Below are 25,677 nucleotides of genomic sequence, written 5' to 3'. Positions count from 1 at the left end.
TGTGGACGCCCCATGCCTTTGGAGCTTGAGGCATACAGATGGGGAGGACAGAAGCGCAGCCCACCATGATGGCTCAAGAGAAGACATGCCTATTATCTGCGGACCTGGAGTCCTGACCGGCAGCCTATGTAGCAGTGATTCCTGCACATTTCCAGAGTCGTCTCTGGCACAACTGGGATACTGTGGCCTCTGGACAAGCACAGATCTGCGACAGGGATGTGGTGCCTTGTGCAGGCCTCCTGTGACGTCAGCTCTTCCTTGGTTTAACCTCTGGCATGGCCCTAACCTTTAACCAGCTGACTAGTACCGGATGTTTGCACACCACTGTGCATCCGCCCTGTAACAGCGCGTGAGAGTTATGCTGGGAGAGATGCTCATGAAGCCCTTAGAAAGTAAGGCTTTCTACTCGACTGATCATGGTGTCGTGGCTTTCAGAGAGTCTCCCTGTGGGTGACCGAGTGGATCGTGCTGAGCGTTCAGGGATGGTGAGGGGCACTCTGGGCATACACGCCTGCTGTAGCATCACTCTCAGTCTTTCCGGACCCATCGGCCGGTGGCTGCGCTCCTGCTCCCGGGGTAGGGCATCCTGAGGGGCTTTCAGAAAGGCGGCACCCCTGGAGGGGGGCCAGCCCAGCACTCGGGCTTTGGGATGTCAGGCTCGCCTGATGCACCCCACAGCTGGAGTGGGACAGCATCCATGGGCTTGATGTCTGGCCACCTCAGCACCCCTGGCAGCTTAGGTAGGGGTGCTCTATGGGGGCTGGGGCTGTGGTCTCAGCTCCGTCAGACCTGTCCTTCAGACACCAGGTCTGTTATGGGCAAGAATGTTTTCTTGGGGGAATGCAGGCATAGGCTTGGAAGACCTAGAAACAGAGTGGCCAGGTGAGCCAGGACAGGAGCATGAGGGCCCAGGAAGGATGGCTTCCAAATTACTTGAAATGTTTTACTCAGCCATTAAAAAGGAAACTTGACAAAATAGGAATAAAATTCTGTATTCTCAAATGTAAACCTTTGTAAAGTAACAGTTGGGTTCTAAAGGGTTTTTATTTCGATTATTTGAGAAAGAAGTATATATATTCTAGATGCTTAATTAAACTATTTATGAATTACCTTACACTTCCTTTAGTGGTATGATATTGAGCTGTAGGAAGTGGGTGCACGAGCTTGGGTCGCTTGTGGGCCCTGCGAACGGCGGCTGTCTTTCTAGCAAGCAGTTCTTCGGCACTCAGTCAGCTGTGCCCAAATCCCGTTTACACCTTCGCCGCGGAGGCCTGGCGTCCTGAGTAGCCCCACGGTGTGGTCACCACCACGGCCAGCCCCTTCGCTGCGCCCCCTGCTGTCTGCGTCTTCCAGGGGAGACACTTGCCGCTTCAAACACCACCCTGATGCTGCCAGGCTTGCCGAGAGCCAGGGGCCCCTCCGGCATTGGCCCCGGTGGCAATGGTCCTGCAGTAGGCCCCCCTCAATGCGGGGGATGTTCCTGTCCTGAGCTGTTAGCTGCAGCAGAGTGTTGGGTCCTGGTGCAGGCACAGCACCAGTAAGTCTAGAAAGCCATTCTGCACAGTGCGGCTTGCAGGGGTGGCTCCCTCAGCCTTCCTGTGTCGCCTCCGGAGGGGCCTGCGGTGTCCACACCCCTTGAGAAGGAAGCAGGAGTTCTTAGCACGGGCTTCATCCTCCACGTTTTAAACACCCACTCTTGTAGTTGGGATTCGGGAAAATAGTGTGTGGCTTCTAGATCCCTTTTGGAATATTGAAATCCAGACTTTTTAAAAGATGAAGGGCACTTTGTAATTTTTAAAGAATAACCTCCAGGCGGTGGTTCTCACAATGCGGCCCTGGGCCGGCTGCACCTGAGAACCACCACCACCCCACCCCCCAGCTATGTATAAATGTCTTTTTTTAGAAATAGTGTTTTTATTAAAATGCTAAGTTAATGTTCCTCTAATAGCTCCAAGTAGGATTTTTGAACTGTGTGACACATCAGAAGTCAAGGTGGAAGCCATCTGAATCGTTCGAATGTCTGCCTTTGTGACCACTTGGGGGTCCGCTTCTACCTTTGCGGCGGAAGGGGGTGGTCCGTGGCCCGTGGGTATGGCTGTTCTGCTGGGAGACCAGGTGGACGTCTGCCTGGCGGAACCATGCCTGGGTGGCCTCTGCTGCGCACTGGCTTCACATCCTGTCTGATTGTGCCCCCAGCTGGACCCCCATGCGGCGGGTAGGTGCTCAGTGTGATGTCCGGAGGAGGGTTAATAAAGCACTGTCGCGATGACATGTCCACTGTTCACTGCTTGCTTTGTCCAGACTGGGAAGTAGGCCGTTGCCTGACCGGGCTTTCCCCTGACCCCAGCCCTCAGTGGACGCTGTGGGACCTGGGGAGACAGGACTGGGATCCTGGATGAAGGATCACCCAGGAAGGCCCAATTCCATTGGGAAAGACTCTGAGGACACCCGAGAGTGGGGACGGTGGTGCCCAAAGGTGTGCACTCCGCTGAGGGGGTCCTTGATGATGCAGGGGCCATCCCTCCACTAGGGGCTGCTCCCCAAGCCTGGACAGGGCCCAGAGAGCTGGCTTAGGTCTGCCTGCACTCTACCCCCAAGTAGAGAGCTGAGAGGGCTGCAAGGCAGACAGGACAGACAAAACGATGCCCCCCACCTCCCAGGTCCCTTCGGTAGACAGGCCGCCTCACTCTGAGCTGCGGACCTCCACCGTCTCCAGTGGCCTCACCACGGGCACCAGGCTGCATGGGGTGCTGTGTGGGATCCTGACACCCTTGCTGAGTCCTGACACCCTTGCCTGCACCCTGCCCAAGGGCCACCTTCACTAGTCTCCCATTTGTCCCTGAGGCTGGCCTTGGCTGTGTTTCCTCTGCCTTGTAGATCTTGGGAGCTCGGATGCCGCTTTAGAACTGCGTGGGAGGGTTTATTTCTGTGGGTGCAGTTGTGAGTGGGGGACTGGTAGGTCTCCACTCTTGCCTGCCCCCTGGCCTGGGCCCTGGGCCAATAGTACCATCCAGGTTCTTTAAAATGCTCCTGGCAGGCGTCTACATGCCCTCAGGGAAGTCAGGGGCCTGGTTGGGAGCATGTTTCTTGTCTCCACAGTTAAGAAGGCCACGGAAAGACACCAGGGTTCTGGGGATGCTGATGAGAGTGCTGGGGGTTTGCTTAAGGAGATGGCTCTAGAGTCCTGGGGACAGGGTACTCCTGACCAGAACGAGGAAAGAGTGAGGGTGAAACATGGAGAATGGGTTGTAAAGAAAGATCACGTCCCTGCAGTGGTTCTCTGTCTGGCCAGCCGGCTGGTGCTGGTGCCAGTGCCAACTCTCCCATCAGAAAGTAGAAGGCCACTCCCCAGTCTTCTCAGGAGGAGGTTCCATCCCGGCGAGGTGTTGAGGGAGAATTCCAGCTGGTGGGCCTGAAGAAACGCTGGAATTTAGCGTTGCAGCTTCCCAGCCTGGGCAACATTCCCTGGAAAAACTGGGGGCAAGGGCTGCTAGCCATGTGCCCCTTGCTGTGCCCCACCCCTCTACAGCGCTCCTGCCCCAGGTACCCACCCAGTAAAGTCTGATGACCCCACAGGAGCACCAGCATATCCAGAAAGCAGGGCCTTCCAATACGACATCGTTGTGCCCCCAAAAAGCTCAGGGAAGGGGGGAAAGGCCTGGGGTTCTTCTGGGCTGAAGTCAACCAGATGAGGTCCGGATTTAAAACACCTCACTGCATTGCAGTGGGGGCGACTGGAGTCGGCCCACGCGGGCGGATGCAAGTGTGCTCCGTGTGGGGCTGCGACCCTGCAGACCTTGGCAGCTGCGGCCGAGTGTGTGCGTCCACCCGCCTGGGAGGAGGATGCAGGGTGTACAGCTGGTGTCCAGCCTGGCAGAACAGGTGGGCGGCAGCTGACAGGTCAGGAATAAGATTGCGGGGTCCAGGAAAGGAGCCAACCCCGGCAGCTAGGGGGAAAGGTGAAGGACGGGGCCTGGAGCTCCAAGAACTGGGGAGCTCTCCACCCTTCGAGGGCGGGTGGCTTGTGGACGCCTCTCTCCCTAAAACGCCACGGAGGCCTGTTCGAGTCTGGGTCGGACCCCATCTGCCCGGGGATTCAGAAGACACCCGGGGACTGGCAGCGGGGCTTGCAGGAGGAGGCGAGCCCGGCCGGGGAGGGGAGGGGTCGCAGGTGAGGCAGCACAGGTATAGCAGGACAGGGGCGGGGCCCTGGAGTGGGTGGGACCGGCAGGTGAGGGGCGGGGCTTGGAGTGGGTGGGACCGGTAGTGAGGGGCGGGGCCGCGGGGCAAGTGGGAGACTGCAGGTTAGGGGCGGGGAGGCTCCCCGGCTGCGCGGGGGTGCAGGGCTGCCCTTGCCTGCCTGTCCAGTGCCCCAACCTGCCGGCCTGGCCCGTTCGTCTGCCCGCCCGCGTCCCGCCCGGGGTCTCGGTCAGGCGTCCGCAAGACTCCCAGCTCCCGGGAGGCCTAGCCCCCGTTCCCGAGCGCGCCCCCGGAGCCCCGCGGGGCCGCGCGGGCGAGGAGCTGGGGACTTGGCGGGGATGCTTGCGGGCGGCACTAGAGGGCGCTCCCGGCCCGCGCTTCGCCTGCCTCCCCAGTTCCTCCCCCTCTCTGCCCCCCATCAGCTTCTCCTACCCCCGCAGTCCCCATTTGCCGGGCCCCCCTCAGCCGGGTACCCTCTGGGCTCTCCCCACCTCCCCGCCAGCCTGGGACCAGCAGCGCACACTTGCACCCCCATGGGCCCCCATCTCCCGAGTGCTGGTGACTCCAAGAACACCGGGTCTCTGGCAGGCTGGACAGGGGGCAGGGAGAGCTTCCCAGTGGGGTCGCGGTATGGGGGGGGGGGGGTCACCCACTGGGTTCAGATCCTCCCTTCCAGGGAAGCCCCAGACTTGGAGAGTGAGTTGGACACAGCTACAGCAGGAGCGATTTCTGAAAAGCCAGAGTTAAAAGTTGACACAGCCAGGTGGCTGGTTAACCCGGAGCGGTCCTCTCCGGTGGGACCAGACCAGGGATCAGCAGAGGAAGGAGAGAGAGGGGCCCTACACAGCACTGGGCGCCAGAAGAGGACCTGGGCCAAGTTTGTGCTTGGCTGCCCATCCCTGAATCCTCTCTAGCCTCACCGTCTAGCCTGGGCACTGCCACCTCCTTTAGGAAGGCTTCCCAGACTTACCCCACCAGTGGCATGGGTGGGTGCCCTGATCGGTGTCCCCACTCCCTCAGACAGAGAACGCAGAGCAGAGGGGACCAGATCCTGTCACTGGGCCCTCAGTGTCCCAACTAGCTAAGGGTCAGCATGCAGCCTCTGCCCAAAGTTGCAGAAATGGTGGAATGCAGGGGTGCAGGTGAAGCCCAAGGGTGTGGTACCAGGCCTGGGATGGGGTAAGCATCCAGGGCAGACAGCACTCTCCCTGGGTCTGGCTGAATCAGGGGCCAGGTGAGAGCTTTGCTGACATGTGGCTCCATGAGGGGAACCCAGCTAGAAACCAGCTTCTCCCCAGGTAACCGCAGATGCCAGCACGTGGGGTGTGCAGGAGGGAGGGAAGTGTCGGAAGCCGCTGCAGATGTCTGCACAGGACCCCCAGAGGCTACCTAGATTCCAGGAGCTGGGGGCAACCAGGGGTCTTGGCGGGACCTGCCTTCCTCCTTGCTCAGCCACACCCCAGGATGCTCTCACTGCCAATCCCCTGGACACCCCCTTGCCACCATTCCCTGCCCTTGGGGACCTCAGACAGTGAAGACCACACATGGCCCTAAGGTTGGACCCCCATGCAGCTGCACACAGTGGACCATCCTCACCTGTGCCTTGGCTTTGCCCAGGATTGTTCTGTCCTAGCCAGGACCTGGGCTTGTGACCCCAGGCAGCCAGTCCCAGTCTGTGCCAGCAGCTGGGGACCCCTACATCCTTGGGGTGGGGAGAACAGATGATAGGACCTGTCCCAGGTGGACATTAAGGATGCTGAACTGCCTGGGGTTCCAGAGGGCCGGAAACAACAAGGCACAGAATCAGGACAGGAACCAGTTGTCTCCGTTTATTTTCTGGAAAGCACATCTGCCAGTTTGGGCCAACACCTTTGGCTCCCATAAGGCAGGGGAGGGGGGGCCCCTGAGAACAAAGACCACCCTGAACCATTGCCCAGTTGGCCAGCTGATGAGCAAAAAACAGGCCCCCAAATTTGGGCCATTAACAGTACAAAAAGTAAAAAAACTGAATTCACTGCTTTCTCTTGCAAGCTTTGAAAGGTGGCAGTCTGGGCTATAAAGTCTAGAAGCATTGCGCAAGAAGTGTTAAGTCTACAGCAAATACATCTTGTAAAAACTCAATAAATTATATATATAGATATATATAAACTTGTAACATCTAATAACATTGAAGCCTGCATGCAGGGCTGGCCCCCACCGGAAGCCACCTCCCCACCCAGAGCACATGGCAATTAGAACTTGGAGGAAAATACCAGCTTGCTTTGAAGTCCCAAAAAATAAATCTCCTAAAGAAAAACCCTAAAGAAATCTAATTCCCTTGCAAAAGAAGGCCAAAGGAAACAAAACACCTCACTAGAATCACCTCAAACTATGAACAACCCTTGAGGGCACAAAGGAACTCACTGGGTTTCGGGGGGTGGCAGGCCACACCCAGCACTATCACAACCCCACGGTCCCTTCTCCGTGGTTAATAAGTTAAAACTGAAACCTCTGTGCCATGCGGCTGTCTCAACACTATGAGTGTGGGGCGGGGGGCAGGGGTTCTGGGCGATCGATAAATAGCTTTACAAATATACAGGTCCAGGTACAATTTTTAAAACAAAACTGTCAGAAAAGCCGCCCCATGGTGTGCTGGTGTTTGCTCTTGTCTCAACAGCAAATCCCTCGGGGAGGCTCCCTGGGCCCCCAGGGTCCTGTGCCGGCCACACCAACCTTTCTTCCATATAGATATGCATATATATAGGCATGTATGTATCCGACACACGGCTTCTATTTATATAAATGTACACTCATTTCTGGAATGAACCTCTCGGAGAGAAGGTAAAGGCTCCTGCCTTCAGGTACCCGTAATTTAGCCTCCAAGGAGCTGGGGGGGACATGGGGCAGGCTGGGGCGGGGTGGGGTGGGGTGGTTTGCTCACACACATCCCCAGGCACAAGGTGGTGCGTGGCGGGGGCCTGCCGCATAGGGGCTACCCCGCAGGCTCAGCCCTAGGGGCCTTGGTCCACACTGCATGCCAGAGCCTGCCCCCCCTCACCGGCCCCTGGGAGGCAACGGATGTGGGGGGAAGGGAGCCTGGGGAAGGGGCCCAGCTCCCTGTCCTGAGGGGCTCCTGGAGGAACCCCTTTACATTCTACATTTGTCCCCCTGGTGCTGCCGGCGCTGGTGGCCAGGAGGTCACTGTACAGCAGAGTGGGCACCCCAGGGATCCCTGTGCAGGGGGCCTCAAGACTCACACTCACACACACGCGTGCACACACACACACACACACACACACACAAGTGTCTGTCCATTGTCTGTCTGTCCCAGGCTCGGGCCCAGGCGAAGGGGCCCCAGTGGTTGACAGCATGCCACCAGCAGCACAGGGTAGGGGGGAGCTGGCGTCCACTCTCAACAGTGGTGGGGGCTCGGCCTGCAGGCTGCTGGCCCTTCACGTCCGCAGGCCCCCACTGCTGGTGGGGGCCGGAGGCAGCAGGTCATGGGCAAACACAGAGTCGTCCCCAGAGGAGCTGGAGCTTGGGGTGTCCTGGCCGCCTGGCGAGTACTGCTCAAAAGGCACAGACAGGTCCAAGTACTCCTGTGGGAGGGTGGAGGTCAATGCCACGTCCTCCACACAGCACGGGCAGGGGGAGGGGGTGGCACTCACATCTGTGGATGTCACAGTGAGGATACGGTCCAGGTCCTCCACCAACTGCTTGAAGGTGGGCCTCTGGGAGGGCACAGCATGCCAGCATTCCCGCATGATCATGTACCTGCGGGGGGTGGGTGGGGGTGGCAGCTGGGAAAGGCTCCCTGCCTGCCCTCAGCCCTGCCTGCACCCCTTGGGAACCCTGCCAGCTGCAGAGAAAGTGGGGACACTCACAAGTCATGTGTGCAGTTGGCCGGCTTGTCCATGCGGTGACCCTCCTTCAAAAGCTTGAAGAGTTCCTCCACGGGGATGCCGGGGTATGGCGAGCCCCCCAGGGTGAAGATCTCCCAGAGAAGGACCCCAAAGGACCAGCTGGTGGGGAGCACAGGACGGTCAGCCTGCCTCCCTGAGCAGACCCCCAGCGGAGCACAGGGGCGATGGGCCAGGGCCCAGGAGGCTCCCAACAGTGTCCTGCGTCCCCTTGACACAGTTCCACGTCCCCCACAGCTCCCAACCCCTGGCCCTCCTCACGATCTAGGAGACTACATACACATCACTCTGGTGGGTGTAGACCCGGTCAAACAAGGCCTCAGGTGCCATCCACTTCACAGGCAGCCGGCCCTGGGCGGGGGAAGGGGGTACGCTGGGTCAGGGGCCCTCCTATGGGCAGGGGGAGCCCTCCCTAGCCTCCAACCGACCGACCCCCGCTTTTAGCCGGGCTCACGTTGGTGGTCTTCTTGTAGTAGTCCAGGTTGTGCACATCGCGGGCCAGGCCGAAGTCCGCAATCTTCATTACATTGTCCTCGGTCACCAGCACATTGCGGGCGGCCAGGTCCCTGTGGATGCACTGGGGGAGGGTGGAGGGGTTTGTTTGAGGCTCCCACGGGGCCCCCACTGGCCGAGGGGCCTGTGCCCGCCCTCCCGCCCCCGCTTACCTTCTGGGAGGCCAGGTACTCCATGCCCCGGGCCACCTGGTAGGCGCAGGACACCAGGTCCTTGCAGGTGAGCTGCTCCCCGGGTGGCCCGCAGGTGTCGAAGGAGTAGTCCAGGCCCGGGGGCCGCCGTGCCCGCAGGTACTCCCGCAGGTTACCCTTGGCCGCGTACTCCACTAGCACGTACAGGGGCCCTGGGGGCACAGGAGCCTCAGAGAAGGTTCCCCCAACAGGCCGCGAGCCCCCTGCCCCCGCCATGGCACCTACCGCCCTGGGTGCAGGCCCCCAACAGGTTGATGATGTTCTTGTGGCGGCCGATCATCTTCATCATCTCCATCTCAGATACCAGATCTGATAGGTCCTTATCCGTGGCGTCATCTGTAAAGGAGGGAGACCACCTTAGGGACTGTTGCTCCAGCCCCGACCGGACCCTCCCGCCACAGCCCACCCTTCCCTCACCTTTGAGCATCTTCACTGCCACAGTGACGGGCCGGGCAGCCCTGTCCTTGTCGATGCCAATGGCCTCCGCCATGACCACCTGGCCGAAGCATCCCTCCCCAAGTGGCTTGCCCAGAGTCAGCCTGGCAGCAGAGACAGGAAGCCATGAGCACGCCGCCTGCTCCAGGCTCTGTCCCAGGCCGTTTCGGAGGCTCGGTGCCACTGCCTCCAGGAAGCCCTCCATATGTGCCCCTACAACTTTGCTCGTGAGGATGGAGAACGCTGGCCCTCCAGCCTCTTACTGTGCGGGGCCCTCCAGATGGAGCACTGTGCAGGGGTGTCCCCCGCCTGCAGGGTCCCTGGCCCAGCCCTCTCTGGCCCCAGCACCACGTCCAGTGGTGGCCACCCTATGCAGGGAGCCAATTCCCACCTGCCTCTGACTGGAATCCAATCAGGCTTCTGAGGGAGCCCTCCTCCCCCACCACAAGGCTGCACCCCATATGTGCCCCCAGCCCTGGCACACAAGGTCCCATCGCCACCACTGACCGGGCCCTGGACAGCTCCCACTTGGGGTCAGCAGGCAACTCCAGCTCGGAAACATTGGCCAGTGCGGGGCCTTCCCCTGAGGACAGCCTGGCGATGCGTACCAGGGGTGTGTTGGAGTTCATAGACGAGTTGGACTCCAAGGACACCTGCTTGGGTCGGCAGGGACAGGTTGGTGCCGCAGGGCCAAACCACGGCAGGGTTGGTGGGGGGCTGGGGACAGTTAGGCTGCAGCTCTCTCTGCATGGGCAGGGCTGGCCAGGGCTTGGGGGGAGGGCTGTTCAAGCTCCACATAGTGCTACGTGAAGACAAAGTGACCCGGGGGATGGCAAAGTCAAGGGTGGGGTTGCCTCAGCCGCCACACACACCCGTGTCCCCACGTGGGCCCCAGTTCCCAGACGCCGCAGGGTGCTAAGCTCAGCAGCCCAGGAGACGCGGCCATGGAGGGTCTGGGAGGCCAGGCAGCTCAGAACCTGGTATCTACTTTCTGTTACCTGTCGCTTGAGTGGGAAGCGGGAGACCTTGTGCACGGCGGGCGAGCCCAGGCCCTTCTTCGGGGGCGTACGCAGGCGGCAGAGAGTGACGGCCGCCACCACCAGGATGAAGAGGAGGAAGCCCACCCCGTAGCTGAGGACGCCCGCGTACACGCTGCCAGCCTCACCAGCCTCCACCAGCTCCTCCTCAGCTGCAAAGACATGGGCGTTGCAGGCCTGGCCCACCTGCACGGGAGCCCCCACGAGCTGCCCTGGGCCTGAGCCAGAGACACAGTGGGCATGGGGAAAGGGGCTCAGACCCCAGAGGGGGTGTACCAAGGGCCCTCCGGTCAGAGATGCTGGGTCAGCAGGGGGACGCCCAGGAGCGGAGGAGCCCAGGAGAGCCAGCAGCACATACGCCCACCACCCGGGGAGACGCCAATGCTACCATCTAGGCTGTTGGGGACCTGGCTGAGAGCGGGGGGCTCCAGGGGAGGGACCCTGAGCCAAGACACGGTGTTGTCAGCTCCGTTCCCATGCCCGCCACTGGGCCTGCATGAGCACTCTGTGGAGTAAGCTGGCCACGGGCCGCAGGGTCCCCTGCCTGTCCCTGGCAGCCATGGAGTGTCCCAAGCCAGCGAGCCCAAGAGGACAGGAACAGAGCAAGCAGCAGCAGGAGCCAGTACCTGGAAGCACCACCAGCCACGCAGAGTGATGGGAAAACCCGATAGAATTGCCCGCCAGACACGTGTACTCCCCAGCGTCCTCAAAGGTGACATTGCGCAAGGACAGAACCTCTAGCTCCTTGTCGGTGGTGTTAGCGCCCGCCGTCTACAAAGAGAGAACAGAGCGCGATAGGCGAGCGCCAGCACCTCCCACGGGCACCACGGCCAGAATCCACGCGGTGATGATCCAGCCAGGCTGCAAGGAAAACGCCGCTGCCACCACCACCACAACCACGGCCACGGCGCCAGGGGTCTTCCGCCTCGTGCGTCCACACAGAGCCCGAAGCCAGTCCCTCCACCGGCGAGTCCTCTGTCCCAGGTGAGCGCCAGGCGTGCGGCCAGCAGCAAGCTGCACCCACGCAGCATGCAAGGTTAGCGTGCACACAGGGGGCGCGGGTGGGGAGCATGGGTGGGCAGCTGAGTGGATGGACTGACCGATAGACCGAGAGGAAGGGCGCAGGTGGGAGAGCCAGGGGCAGAGATCACGAGAGCAGGCGAGAGAACATGGACAAGAGAGACGCACGTGCGCACACACACACATAGACACACATGCACACGCACACACACACACGCGGGGCAGGGACAGGGCAGAAGCTCACAGAGGGGCACAGCCTCCACCGGGGCTGATGGCCTCCTGGGGGTGCCACGGGAGCGCAGACGGGGTCAGCACAGGCCACAGGGGCTTGAAGCACATGGTCACGTGGAGGCCAGTGGCACCCACATCGCAGACGTGGCTGTGTCAGGAGCACAGCGTGAGCCACGGGGCAGGGAGCGAGCAGGATGGGGGCGTGCAGGTGGGCGCATGGCCAGGGCGTCGGAGCTGGAGCTCGGCGTGCCAGACAGCGTGGGACAGAGTTGTTACCTGCTTGGGGCCCGTGAACACGCAGCCAAAAGGCCTTCTCAGCCACGCCTATGAAATTGGAGGCTCGACAGAGGTACTCGCCCCCATCACGCTCGGACACATTGGCCAGGCGGAGGCGTGCGTCGGCCTCCACACTCTCACTGATCCAGGACTGCGGGGACAAGAGACCCGGCTTAGGTGCGTCCTTAGCAGCCCGGCCGGGCACAGAGTGGCCATGTGGGCGCAGGGCCTGGAGCAGACCCCGCCACGGGGGTGGCACTCAAGGAACGGAGGGGGTGGGCCAGGCTATGCCAGGCAGGAAGGCTTCCTGGAGGAGGTCATGGAAGCACCTCCCAGTAGTGGGCCGTGGTTTCTCAGGATGTGCCTTCGGCCTGCCCCCCCAACTTCAGCCCAGAGCATGGCCCTCCAGGGATGGCCCTCCGCCTGCCTACCCCAGGGTCCCGGCGGGGCCTGGCTCTGTTCCGGGGTGTGTTGAGATCTTGCCTGACGGGGCCACCGCGGCCTTTGTGTTCGGGCCTGCACTCCTGCTCTCAGCCCAAGTGCCTGCTCTCCACCCTCATGAGCAACAGATGTTTCTTTCTGGGCTGACAGTGTCGCAACCGTCCCAACTTGGGGCCGTGGGAACAAAGTGGGGGCCGAGGGAGGTAGGTGGGCACGAGCTGTGCTCTGTGCATGCAGACGGTGCCGAGTCAGGTGCGAGGCATGGCGGCCTGCACCTTGGGTCCCAGAGTGGGCCATGCCCCAAGGGTTCAGCGGCCACCTGCCTGCCACAGGGCCTGGAACTTGAGCCTAGCCCAGGGTGCTATGTGCACGCCCGCCTCCAGGGCTGAGGCCAGCCCGTAGAGCAGACCGGGAAACTGAGAACTCATTGCAGGGCCACGCACTGCCTGCCTCATGTGCCGGGACTGGGCCCAGACTCCCAAGCTGACCCCCACCCACCCTACCGCTTCTCCCCCACTGGTCGGATGCCAAGCTCCCCCAACACCCGTGACCCAACCGGCCTCCCTGCTGGGATGCCTTCCAGAGGGCCACAGGGCAGGCCAGGCCCAGCACCCTGAGCAGGAGCCCGCAGCCCTGCCAACACCCAGCTCGGGGCGGCACTCACCTTGAGCACGGTGACATACGGGGTGCCGTCGGGCCCAACTTTGCTGCCATTCACCTCCACGTGCTTGAGCCACTGGATGTGGGGCTGTGCATCACTGTACACCTTGCAGTGGAACTCCACGTCACTGCCCAGCACAGCCGTCTGGTTGGCAGGCAGCCCGGCCTGCAGGATGGGCCGGTGTGGCGAGCGCTCTGCGGGGTCAGATGGGGCTCAGGGGCGGCCCGGCCCTGAACCACCAGACCCCGCCACACCCCGCCCCCCGCCAGTCCAGAGCCTCACCCAGCACGTCCAAGGTGTAGGTCTGCTGGATGCTGCCGAACTTGTTCTGCACAACACACGTATAGTTCCCGCGGTCTGAGGGCACCACGCTCTCCATGACCAGGCTCCACTGCTGGTGTCGTAGCTGTGGGCAGGTATGCAGGTGAGGAACGGTGGCCCAACCTCCACTGGCCAACACCACCCACCAGCAGGCCCACCTTGATGCCCCCGATGCGGTGCTCGCCTCGGAACTCCTTGCCATTCTTCAGCCAGGAGATGGATGGCGTGGGGTTGCCGGCAGCCGGGCAGCGGAAGCGCACGGTGTTGGCGGCTGGCACCGCTAGCAGCTTCTTGTCCATCCGCTCGGGCCGCGTCCAGTAAGGAGCCCCTGCTGACAGAGGGGCACTTGCCAGTCCAGGGTGGGGGTAGAGGCCCGTCTGACCCCGCCTTCGGAGGCCACCAGGCTGCCCATGCCTCTAGCCTCAGCATCCCCTCCTGAGCACAGAGTGTCAGACTTCTGAGGCCTACTGCCTTGTCTAGACAAGGCCACCGACAGCCCCAACATCACCTCCTGGCATTCTCAAAGCCAAGACACGCGTCCCTTCCCTGCCCTGGCCACCTCCCCCAAGCACCCTCCCAGCCAAGGGGACCCAAGGGTCCAGAACAGTACACCCTGACTGAGGAGCCTTCAAGACACAGCGGTACCTCCTGGGGGACCACCCACCCACCCAGGGAGGCACATTTGGAGCCAGTCCACTGAGGCACAGACCCAGCAGGCCTCAGAACCAGGTCAGCCCAGGTCACGGAGCCCAGCCGGACCGACAAGCAAGGCCAGGACCTGGAAGCCAGGAAGGTGCAGAGCCCAGATCTCACGGGTGGCCAGGTGCCTACTAGAACCCTTGAGACCCGGAGTCACCCTCTAGAGCACGCTAGGGCCTGACGGGCAGGGGGAGTAGAAATGGTGACACAGCATCTGGGAGGCCCTGCCCCTCTCCTGGTTTTTACCACCCCATCCATCCCCACCCTAACTGGTTTCCATCCTTCCTTGTTGCTGGAATGCAGGCTGCCTTCCTGCCATGGGAGGTTGGACCAGCATCCCCTAAGACCCCTTTCACCCCCACCTCTGCCCTACTGCCTTCAACACAACCACCTGGCAGAGGAGGGCACCGAGGCCCAAGCAGGGAGCCCTCCAGGGACAGAGACCCCCGGGGTGACCGGCAGGCTGAGACCATGGCAGCTCAGCGCTGCTAGACAGTGCCTATGGAGTGCAGCCCTGGCAGCAACCCTCAGAGCTGCTGAGCCCAGGCTAATGGGGGAGGGGGCACCAGCATGGCCTGGCATGGCTGGGGGTGCTTGAGGCTCCAGGTGGGCCTGGAGTTTGGCTCTGAACTACTAGCAGCCAAAGGAAAAAAGGGAAAAGAGAGGAAACCTAGCAGCTTCTTAGGAAGGGCCCTTTCATGCCTCTGCCCTTGTGCACACCCAAGGTGGAGCCAACCTACGGCCCGGGGGCCCAGCCCTCTGCCGGGACCACTCCCCTCGTACGTCCCCACCCAGGCCCGCATCCCTGGCTGGCTCCCCCTCACCTCTTCGCCACTGGACCCCGCAGGGCCTCCCACCCCTGTTCCACATCTCTCAGCTTCTCAAACTTGGCTCCTCCAAAAACAGACAGCCCATCGCCCCTAACCAGCCCCTCTGTGACAGACAGGCTTAAACCCCCACGTGCTGTCACCCGCCTGCTCCCCACACCTGCAGCCCCCCCCCCCCACCCAGCAGATGCAACAGCCTCCGGTTTACATTGAGCACATGTCCAAAACTTGGTTCCTGGAGTCCACAGCCACCCTCTGCTCCCACCTCCCCTGCCCCTAATGCCCCAGGCCGAAGGCCCCACAGCAGCCCTGCCAAAGACATATCTGGCCTGGGCCACCACACCCAAGGCCTTACAGCCCCCGTGGCTGCCACTCAGGGCCGCGAGCTCAGGGCCGCCACACTGAGGGGAACCCACACTCGTCACGGCCCTGAGGTGGTGACCCCCAGGCCTCAGTCTCCCACCTGCCCGATGACAGTGGAGGGCTTGGCACCTAGGAAGCAGGCCCACCCCTGGGAAGGCAGATCCCCACCCCTAGCCAGCCCTGCATGCCTGCAATCTGGGCTCACCTGTATCCTCAGCCTCGTCCTCCCCATCTTCATCATCTCCGGAGGACGGAGCATCTGAAATTCAGGCAACAGAGTGCACAGGAGTCAGCCCCCTGACAGGCAAGCACCCAGCGCCTACTCCCCGGTGTCTACCACCCCTCCTGAGTCTCTGGGGGGCCTCCTTCTCTATCAACGACCACAAAGATGCTCAATGTGGGGTGCTGTGGGAGTATGGTCCAAACCCCTCACCTCGCAGCCACTCACCCATCACATCCCCCACCCCGCCCCGCCATGGCCATAGGGTGAGCCTAGGGGAGCCCACATGAGCCCGCACCCTCCCAAGGCCATGCAGTGAGCCTGGGGGAGCCCAGCAGGCACTCACCCGTCACTCGCACACTGAAGTGGGAGAGCACACGGTGCGTGAGCCGCTGCCGGCAGCTGTAGGCCCCTGAGTCCTCGTGGGAGGCATTGAGCACCTGCAGCCGATGAGGCCCCAGCAGGACGCGGTCTGAAGGCACCAGGCCCACGCCGTCCTTGACCCAGATGCTGGGCCCTGTGGGACCACCAGCAGGTGCATGGCAGCTCAGCTCCACGGTGTCCCCGCTGCCAAAGACCAGCTGTTCCTGCTGGCCGGGCTCAGGCCCCGGGGCCTCTGTGGAGGAGATGGAGGACCCTAAGGCAGGCGCCCCCAAAATAGGAATCCTGGGCGTCCCCGCCGAGGTACCACGGCAGGCCCACCGCCCAGACATGCAGCGGAGGCTGTGGCGGGGGCATCTAGGGCCCAGAGGCTCTGTGTCCAGAGCCCATAATCCTGCAAAGGGCTGGGGATGGTGACATCCAGCCCTGCCAATGGGGGGTGCGCCCCGAGGACCCCTAGACCGTGGGGGCACTGACGCGAATGACACATGATGAAGCAGGTTCTGCTGCATTCCTGCCGGACTATCCTGATGGACACCAAGAATTCCCAGGGCAAAGCATCCTGAAGTGTTACTCTTCCTCCGCTTTTTCCCAACCACTCAGAAATGCAAACTGCACCCTGAGCTCACAGGCCATTCAAAACCAGGCAGTCGGCAGGCAGTCCTCCACAGACCTCTGCCTTCTAGCCTGAAATGGAGGCTCAAGGCAGGACATACAGGGTATGGGCAGGGGTCCCACTTAACACCCCCATCTCTCCCCTTGGTGGCAAAAGCACTTCTGGACCAGAGAACAGACCCTCCCCAGTTCGAGAAGGAAGCCGCCATGTCCGGGCAGCATGGGCCGAACCTCCCAGAGCAGCACTTGCTGTGGGCCAGTGACCTCAGGGGCTGGCCCAGGGTGGAGGCGCTCAGGGTTGTGGAACACCTGGACCCTGACTTAGGAGGGAGTGTCATGCGTGTGAGCCACAGGTCAACACTACACTAAACACACAGCAAGAAAAAGCTCATACAGAGAGGGTACTGTGTCTAGCCAGCAGTGTCTCATCGGCCAGCAGGTTAAGGGGACCTCGATGCCCCCACCCAATTTCATAGATAAAGACCCAAGCTGGGAGGAGTGGGAGACTGTCCAGATTCAGCCAGGAGCATGTCAGAGTAGGAGCCCTGATGCCAGGGCTAAGGGGCCCTGGCCCACCTTACGTGCCAATGTTCTGTTGGGGGAGGGGATCCTCGCCAAGGGCAGATATCCACGGGTAAGCCCAGCGGCCTTCCTCCCTCCCCAGCAGCTGCCCAGCTCGCAAAGGGCCGAGGCCTGCCATCCAGGGATATACCACTGGCGGGGCTGACGATCACCCCCAGGCATCCCTGCCAGGGCCAGACAATGCCCAGTGCAGGCAGGAGGCCTGGGCTTGGGGCCCAGGACAAGGGTGGGTGGTCCCACCGCCCAGGCCTCCTTCCCCAGACCCAGCTGGGTCAGTTACACTGTCACTTGTCATTCTGCCGACGCGTGGCCTAGATTCGAGGGCCCAGCTGCCCACTCTGGCCACACCAGCCCCTGGCTCCCTGGACAGTCCCAAGTCTGCCTACTTACTTCCGGCAGTCCCACCTGTCCAGGCCCTCCAGGAGGGTCTCTGAAGTATCCTCAAGTCTACACCCCTGGGGCCCACAGTCAGGGGACTCCTACTCTAACCTCCAACCCCCCCAGTCCTGGCTACTATGTCCTGTGGGGACCACCCAGTGCTGGGAGCTGGCTGAGGCCCCCCAGAAGGCTAAGGACAGACTGGTCCCGGCAGCCTCAGCCCCAGGCCCCGGCCCAAGGGCAATAGTGTGCTTGGTTCTGGTTTGGTCTGGGCAACGTTGGCAGGTCAACCGTCCACACAGCATTTCCTTCAGCCTGGTCCAGCATGGGACTGGGGAGACATGGAGCAGCCCCTAGGCCAGCCATCCGCTGATGGACAGATGCTGCCATCAACTGAGGCCCAGCCTCAGATGTGCCCAGGTGCCAAAGCTGGGGAGCCCTGGACCCGGGTAGCCTCCAGGGGATCTGATCCACCAGGCCCATGCCAAGTCGTGACCCAGCAGTGTCGCTGAGTGCATAGGGTCAGGCAGGGGGACAGAGGATAGGCAGGGCCCAAAGCGATGGGCACGGGTGGGCACAAAACCCGTCACCATCAGGCTCTACCCTAGGGAGCAGTAGGGGAACACGGTGCTCAGTGCCCACCCCCAGCAGCCCCAGGAGGGAGTCTTTCTCCATTGACACAAAGAGGCTCTGCCTGCATCTACACCAGTGCTGGTGCCCACACATGCTGGAGACCAAGTCCTGTGTGCCATGGCAGGTACCCACGTGCCATTGAGGGAAGTGGGCCCAGCTGGAATGTCTGCCCCCACCAGCAACCCCACCCCAATGGGGTCTGGGCGCCACCAGGTACTGCGTGCGAAGGGCAGCCCAAGGGCACAGCTCAAGGGGTACTCTATCCTGGAAAAGCCCAGCTGTGCTTGCAGGCCTACTTCCCAGTCACAGGGTGTTCATGATTCTGCTAACTCACTGGCCTTGTGCCTCAACTGTCCACCCCCAACCTCCGGGACACAGGGCAGAAATCCCACTGGAAGGCCAGGGGGGCCACCATAGTGGTGGAAGGGCTGGATCACATGACAGCAGGGGTGGGACACCAAAACCATCACCATTGAGGTCACCAGGCCACGTCCAGGGCGGGCCTAGTTGGGAGGGCTGCCGCTGGGCCCCTGACTCGCAACAGGGAGGAAACACTCCTGGATTCAGGTCGCTACAGTTGAGCCCTGCCAGTGCACAGGGACGGCACAGGGGCTGGACCACATTCCCTCAGAAGGGCCTTGGGTTGGGGGCAACCCAAAGAACAAATGCAGACCTGATTCAAAGGAGCCATTGGAGCTGGCTGCACCCAAGAAATTTGGGGTTTGAGGTAGAACGAAGAACAAAGGGTTCTGGTTCTAGACGTGTGCTGAAGGTTTCCAACTTCAGAGTATGGGACCTACATGCTTTCAAATAGCCCAAGGGAGACAGCTTGTCTGAAAGGGAACCCGAAGTCAAGGGAGAAAATCTGATCTTCCCCCTTCCCCACCTGGAAACTTTCTGAAAAGTTTGATAACAAAATTAGTAAAAAAAGGGGGAGATTGGAGGTCAGGCAAGTGAATGTGGGCTTACAGGATGACCCAGCCTGCCCTTTCCAGAATTCTGCCATTACCTGTCCTCACAAATAGGGAGGTGACTGGGGCTGGAGGAGGGCACCCAGAGCAGAGCCCCAGCAGGATCTGGAGTCAGGAAGCTCCCATCCCGTCCAGAAAACACTCCCCTCATTGCTTACTTCAAAGTCACTCATGCCTGCTGCAGCTCCTGTTCCCCTTTAGTTTTGGTTTTGAAATGGGGCACACGGAGCCCCAGAGTAGCCCCAAGCAGAGCTGAGGCCCTGGGGGCAGGGGTGCGTCTCTGCTTGGGTCCGGGGCTGAGGTCAGAAGTCCAGCCTCTTGCTGAACCAGGTTAATGAACCACCCAGAGGGCTGTGGGGCTCAAAGTCCGGCCCCAGGGGGTGGGGGGAGGGGGAGGGTGCAACCAGGGCTTTTCTGGGAAATGCCTGTCCACCCAAAGGACTCCTCCTGACTGGGTGGAGTCAGAGGGTAGGCGGAGTGCCCCCCACCCAGGTCCCTCACAGGGAATACTGGGGCCCATTTGGAGATGAAGGCTGCCCAGGTCAGGCCAGAGGCCCTCACCTTCCCCACCTCTGCTCCAGCTAACTCTGGCTTCCTGATTCATGTTTCCCAGTAAAATGTCAGCTGGAACCTCTACATTTCACGAGGTCTTTGAATGTTTACTGCCTGGTCCATCTACTTCACGAGCTGGATTAGCTTCGCTGACCTAGCCACTCACTACCTGTCCCACCAGCTCTCCTTCCGGGAGGGGCGCAGCTATCTCTAATGGAGGAAAGAGGCCCCGGGGTCCCTCCTGCCACTGTGTCCCAGGCCCTGCCTCGGGTGCGTTCCCAGAGGGAGGAAGGCTCGCCCCCATGCCCGCCCCCCGAATGCCTCAGGGGGTCCCGGGAGGGTCTGGAGCCCCGCCTGCCACCCGGTCCTCGGGGCTAGTTGACATTCCTCGGCCGTAGGGAGTAATATCTTTATCTGAATACGAATGCTAATTCGGGGCTCCCCCCGCGACCGCCTATTCGGCGCCCCTGGACGCTGGGGCCGCCTGAGCAGGACGCTAAAAGCGCGCGCTGACCTCGCGACGGCCTCTGTCACGTCGCTGAATGACACACACATTCAAGCGCCGGGACCATTTCATTCATAAAAAAATGACATTGTTCCGGGAGGCTGCAGCCGCCGCGGTAGAAAGGAGCGCGGGGGCGCGGGGAGGGGAGGGCAGCCATCTGCCTCAGTCCTGCCCGCGGCCGCCGCCTCCCTGGCACGGCGCGCCCGCCGCCGCTGCTCAGCTCACACCTCACCGCGAGGCCGGCGCGGCCGCCATCAATGCACGGTCTGTGGCCGCGCCGGGTACAAAGGAGCGGCTGTTCGGGTCCCGCCCGGGTGGGGCGTGAGCTCACCGGGCGAAGGCCTCCCTCCGCGCGGCCCCCGGGATCGCCTGTGCCCCTAGAGTCGGCTGTGCCCCCCGGATCGCCTGTGCGCCTGGAACCGGCTGTACCCCCGGGCAGGCCCTCTCCTCCGGGCGCAGCCGGGAGCCTGGCGGTGCGTGTGGGGGGCGGCGCCGCCCGGAGCGCACAGCCGGCTCGGCAGGGGGCCGCGCGCGCTGCACCTCGAGGGTCGCGGCGCGTGTGCGGGGCGGGGCCTGGCGCACGGACGCGTTCCCTTCCCTCCCCGGCGCTCCGCGTACTGGCCCCTCGCGGACCACAGACGTCCACCCGACCTTGACAGCCGGCTGGGGTCCGCGGTTCCACTGCCCTCGGACCCCCGCCCTCTCCCCGCTCCCCCGCCGGCGCCCTGCCTGGAGTCGGGCGCGCGCCCTCGGGGGGCAGACACCTTCAGCCACCGGGCAGGAGAGCAGGGCTGGCGAGCGGAGGCACTAGACTGTGTTGCGTCCTCACGCAGGCCACTGGGGGGGCGGGCGGGGGGCAGGCTGACGCACTCACACCCTCTCTACAAAGTGCGGTCTCGCGCTTTAGGCCGAAGTCATGAACCGGGACGGAGGCGGGTTGGGACTGCAGCACCAACAATAGAAACTTTCCGTCAGGGAAGGCCCGCAGAATCGTGGAAACGCAGCCCCGCGCCCTCTCGATGCTGCCGGGGGTCAGGCTACACCCCACTGGGGAACCGCGGGGGGTCAGTGGCAGCGGACGCCGCAGTCGCGACCCGCTCCCCGCCGCGGCTCCGCACTTGGGTAGTAGCCCCGAGGCTCCAGGAGCCCCTCTTAAAGCCACGCCAGCTTTAAAAAGGCTACAGAAACCCGGGCACCGGTTCCGCAGGGCCAGCCCAGGACGCACCCTCGGGCCCACCCCGATCCGGCGCCCCCACCCACCCAGCAACCCGTTCCTGGGCCCCCGACGCCCCTCTATGGTACCCTTACCTGCCGCTCTCCGCACGACGCGCGGCTCCATGGCCGGAGGCATCGAGGCGGCGCGGGTCATGACCGCCAGCACCACGCAGATCGCTAGGGCGCGAGCCGCGGCGCCCATAGTGGGGGCGAGGGCGACGACGTCCTCAGGCGGCGCGCGCGGGCGTACTGCCCCCCATGGCCCCGCTCGGGAACCGGCGGGAGGAGGGCCCCCCTCGGGAGACTGCAGGAGAAGGCGGCAGTTCGTTACCCGGGAGGAGCCGGGACGCGCAGGGGCGGAAGCGGCGGTGGTTGGGCTCCTGCGCCGCGGCTCCGCCGACCCCCGGCCGCCCCGCCCGCCGCCACCGCCCTGGGCTCCCGGGCCGCCTGGCGCCGGCCGCCTCCTCCCCGCCGCGGTCCCTCCCTTCCTCCCCCTTCCCTCCCTGACTTCTGCGGAGCCCTCCCAGGGCGGCGGCGGCGGCGGCGGCGGCGGCAAACTTTCCAGAGCGGGAAGCCTGCGCCCCCGCCGGGCCCCGCCGCAGAGACAGCTCGGGGAGATGAGCCCGCCGCGCGCTCTGGCCTCGCCGAGCGCCCGCCTCGACCCCTCCGCGCCCGCGCACCGACCTGGCTGCCGCTGGCGCCCACTTGCCGCGTGCGGCTCTTGCTCCGCTCGTTGCCCGGCGGCCCAGCGCCCGCGTCCCCTGCCTGCAGTGTTGGCTGACCCGTGCGTCCGTGCGCCCGGCGGAGCAGGACTGCGCGGCGCCAGCGAGCCGTACCACCGCCGCCGCCGCAGCCGCCACCGTGCACTGAGCCCGGGCTGCCTGAAGCGCGGCAGCCAGTGGGGGCCGGTCCCCGGCCGCCCCGCCCTCTTCCCCGCCCCCTGCCCCACCCCGGCCCGGCCACGCCCGCCCCGACTCGCTGGGCGCGGGACACGCCCCTCCCCTGAGGCGGCCGGGAGGCGGGGCCGCGACTCGCCGGGACCCAGCCCGCGGAGGGGATTAGAGGGGGCGGGGCCGGGTGGGGGCGCCGGGCGGTCTCGGAGGGCGTGGGAGCCGGGGCTGGACGCGCGAGATACCCGCTGACCCACCGCGTCGCCCTACTGGACCCGGCGGGCGCGCGGAGGGCCCGAGCGCGGTCCTCCAGTTGCGCGACTCACAGTCCCAATCGCCACCCGACCTCGGATCACCGAAAGTGGGGACATGGAAAGTGGGGGGTATCCCGGTGGGTGAAGCCCTATCAGACAGGCTTCACCGAGAAGGAGCTGCTCAAGCTCTAGCTTGAGGTGAGCAGCCGGTCCTCAGGTGGACAAGCCCCGGGGCGCAAGGAGTCCTGGAAAACTGTGTTGCAAAGGCCCCGGGAGTGAGGGGCCCCTCTGCCTGTCTGCCTGGGACTGGAATACTGGCGGACTGCACCCCAGAAGCTTGGGCCTCGCTGCTGCCTGTAGTTAAGCCGCCCAAGTTACTCCCAGTCCTCCAGGAGAAAACAAGTTTGGAGATGGGGCGCTGGCCAGGCATCAGAATGGAGAGCAGGGGCTGGGGGCCGCAGAGAGGGGACCCCAACCCTAGGGCTCTGGGGAAGGATGAGGGTAGTTGATGGCAAGAGCTCAACCTGGCGGAGTTGTGGCAAGTCCTGGGCCCTGCGGGGTGGGACAGGTTTGAAATGGATAGGACCCCACGAGACCGACGTGACCTTCACCGGGAAAAGGGCACTTCTCCCACTTCCAGGCAAACCCCAAGGGGTACCAGAGAAGGGAGGGGAGACAGGGGCAGGACTCTGGCCTGTCCCACCCAAGTGCCTCTGGACCACCTGGCTTCTGGGACTCTGGGGGCTCATCAGGAAAATGGGCCATGAAAGTCCCCCTATGACAGGGCGCTAGCAGCTCCCCCCCCCGCAGATCCAGGGGGTAGCCTGTGTTTTGAAAATGCCTACCTGGAGAAACCCCAGCCTCTGAGGCCAGACTGCGGGACCTAGAAGAGCCCCACCCCCAGGAAGCCCTCCTGCAACCCTAGGGCGCCCACCTGAGCAGTTGGTACCTGCGAGGCATGCTGCTCTTGTTACCTGCTCTCCTGAAGCCCGAGTGCACTGTGCTGGCCCTGGTCCCTCTGTCTGCACCCTTCCAGTGCACAGCCCCAGGTTAGCCCCACCTGGGTTCCCTCCTGGGATACCGTCCCAGGGGCCACAGCAGCATATACGGCTCTAATATACTAGCCAGTTCCTTAACTAATCAGCTACTTTTTTAAAAAGGTTTATTTATTTTATATATATATATATATATATATATATATGAGAGAGAGAGTGGTCATGAGTGGGAGGAGCGGCAGAGAGAGAGAGACTCTCCAGCAGACAACCCCCCCACCGCTGAGCATGGAGCCCAACTTAGGGCTCAATGTCATGACCCTGAGACCATGACCTGAACTAAAACCAAGAGTCAGACACTTAAACAACTGAGCTACCAGGTGCCCCTAACAAGTTACTGAATGAATCAATCACTCAATATACAAGGATGGGTGTGAATTGTTGCCCTGTTAACCCTCTTCATCTGTGTGAACTGGATTGGATTTGTCCTCCAGATTTGCTTATGGACAGAGCAGGCAGAGGGTGCAGGAATCTGCTCAGAGTGAAGCAGGGGAGGAGGATTGGCCGCTGGCACCTGACGGATGGCTTCTCAGAGGACCCTTCTGAGGCCCAGTAAAGGCTCTGGTTGTCCCCTGCAGGTCCCCTCCCAGGATAGCACCCAGAGTTCCCCCCTGGGCCCCTGAGAAAAGCGTCCTGCATCCCTTGGTCTCTGAGTGTGGGCATCCAGCCACCCTCCCTTGAGTAACTTTCCTGCTTTTCTCCTCCTAGGAACGTCTCCATGGCCCAAGTGCCCACAGGGTTTATGGGTCTGTGTTAGTGGTCTCTACGTGCTTCTGTCTGTCCCAATAAGCCTGAGCCCACACAGCATCAGGGGCCCCCTCCTGTCCTGCTCATGTGTGGCTTTGGCCACTGGGCAGCACTAGCGAGAGGAGAGGCTGTTGGGGGATGGGCCCTTGCACTTGGGGCCTTTGGGAGGGAGCGTGCCCCTCCTCTTGCTCCAGTGCCAGGCCTGGGTACTTCATGCTCCGTCTTCCTTTCCTAAGGCTGCTGTAACCAATGACCACACACCGGTTGGCTGAAATGTGGTCTCTCATAGTCCTGGAGGCCAGAAGTTGGAAATCAAAGTGTGGGCAGGGTCCTGCTCCCCCTGAGGCTCCGGGGCCTGGGGGGTCCTTCCTGCCTCTTCCAGCCTCTGAGCTCCAGGTGCTCCTGGGCTGGCGGCCGGGTGACTGCTACCCACTCTGTGCCCACTCTTTTCCTCTTCCCATCCTCTTCCGTTCCTTATAGGAACACTTGCCATTGGAGGTAGGACCCACCGAGATCATCCAAGATCATCCCAAGAGCATAATTTAACAATACCACAAAGAATGAGGTCACATTCTTGGTCTCCAGGGGTCAGCAAGTGGACCTGTGTCTTATACCGCTGTCTACACAGCTTGTGGTCGCTGGTTCCTCCCGTGGCACGCAGTCTGAAGGGCTCCCTTCGCTGTGACCTCTCCACTGGCCTCTCCTGAATGTCTGCCGGCCTCCAGGTGGCCAGGAGGTCCTTGTGGCTCTTGGCAGATTCTGCCAATTTGCTTCCAAAAGGCCCCAGCACTGCCTGTTGCCAGCACTGGGGGAGTCGTCCAGCCCATCCCACCCTCACCATGGGGAGGGCATTGCTGGAAGGCCTTTTTTATTATCACTGAAAAAATAATTGTATTGGTCACAACTGTTATTTCCAAGTCAGCGTTTCGCAGGGCCTTACCTTGACACCAGGCCTGGTACTCACAATGCCATCTGCGCTGTGTTTCCCAACATCTCAGCAACACTTTCTAAAAATGAGCCATTAGTCGCCACTGTGTCAGCATGGCTCTCCTGATGGAGATTTTCCCCTGGGACTCTTTGCAGGCCTCCTGGACCCCATGAGGGAGGCCCCCTTGGGGCACCTCAGGCCAGGGAGCAGGTGCAGGGGCTTAGAGAGTCTGCAGAGGATCAGAGTGGGGGTGTAGGAGTCCTAGGGCTGCCCCACTCCCTTCAGGATTTATGCCTCCCTGTCCACTCCCCCCCGCAAGGCCACCCTTCTCCCAAGCCCCAGTGAAGGTGAGTATAGGAGGCCTTGGGCTGGAGTTGGGGGCTGTTGGGCAGCCTGGCCCAGACCAGCCTGATTGGTGACTCAGAGCCAGGCTGCCCGGCTTGCTGGGGCCTGTGCAGGTGCAAGCGGGGAGGGATGCTGTGGCGGGTGGGGGAGGGGGTGGCTGCACAGTGCCCTGGGTGTGGGGATCATGGCAGGCTGTCAGCCCAGGGCCCTGCAGCCACTCCTCCTCCCCTCCCACTGCCTAGTGCAGACTCCAATCCTGCCTGCTAACCCCTTAGGTGGCCATCGAGGCTGCTGT

At 62.4% G+C, this 25,677-nt stretch overlaps 1 protein-coding gene and 1 long non-coding RNA gene across 11 annotated transcripts; both read right to left on the bottom strand.

The window, feature by feature from the left end:
• Window positions 1-1,917: 1,917 nt before the first annotated feature.
• LOC116584798 lies at window positions 1,918-4,215 on the bottom strand. Its single transcript, XR_004283331.1, has 2 exons — window positions 2,708-4,215; window positions 1,918-2,653 (listed from the first exon to the last, which is right to left on the bottom strand). It is a non-coding gene; the product is annotated as an uncharacterized LOC116584798 (long non-coding RNA).
• Window positions 4,216-6,002: 1,787 nt separating this feature from the next.
• On the bottom strand, window positions 6,003-22,073 carry FGFR3 (fibroblast growth factor receptor 3). Of its 10 annotated transcripts, none has more exons than XM_032333572.1 (18): window positions 21,851-22,073; window positions 21,260-21,470; window positions 15,681-15,950; window positions 15,320-15,373; window positions 13,384-13,556; window positions 13,187-13,310; window positions 12,908-13,098; window positions 11,803-11,953; window positions 10,231-10,427; window positions 9,746-9,891; window positions 9,221-9,342; window positions 9,029-9,139; window positions 8,765-8,955; window positions 8,554-8,676; window positions 8,380-8,450; window positions 8,064-8,201; window positions 7,848-7,953; window positions 6,003-7,778 (listed from the first exon to the last, which is right to left on the bottom strand). In XM_032333572.1, exons 2-18 carry the CDS (start codon window positions 21,366-21,368, stop codon window positions 7,632-7,634), a joined length of 2,424 nt encoding a protein of 807 aa, XP_032189463.1. In that variant the 5' UTR covers window positions 21,369-21,470; window positions 21,851-22,073; the 3' UTR covers window positions 6,003-7,631. The 10 variants fall into 10 exon arrangements, with proteins under 10 accessions (XP_032189463.1, XP_032189466.1, XP_032189468.1 ...); XM_032333575.1 differs by having other exon boundaries at window positions 9,746-9,894; window positions 10,237-10,427; XM_032333577.1 differs by having other exon boundaries at window positions 10,237-10,427.
• Between the last annotated feature and the right edge of the window lie 3,604 nt (window positions 22,074-25,677).

Source organism: Mustela erminea, chromosome 2, assembly GCF_009829155.1.
Source record: "Mustela erminea isolate mMusErm1 chromosome 2, mMusErm1.Pri, whole genome shotgun sequence".
In the NCBI taxonomy this organism is placed as follows: Eukaryota; Metazoa; Chordata; class Mammalia; order Carnivora; family Mustelidae; genus Mustela; species Mustela erminea.
The sequence above is the reverse complement of the archived record's forward strand: the minus strand, read 5'-3'. Positions and strand labels throughout refer to the sequence as shown.

What these genes read in the sequence shown, in the direction of transcription:
- FGFR3 (XM_032333572.1), bottom strand. Translation starts at nt 21,368, where the DNA reads ATGGGCGCCGCGGCTCGCGCCCTAGCGATCTGCGTGGTGCTGGCGGTC. An exon ending in ACTACAAGAAGACCACCAAC is followed by an intron (nt 8,451 to 8,553) that starts GTGAGCCCGGCT and finishes TCCCCCGCCCAG; the next exon opens with GGCCGGCTGCCTGTGAAGTG. An exon ending in TACACCCACCAGAGTGATGT is followed by an intron (nt 8,202 to 8,379) that starts GTATGTAGTCTC and finishes GCTCCCCACCAG; the next exon opens with CTGGTCCTTTGGGGTCCTTC.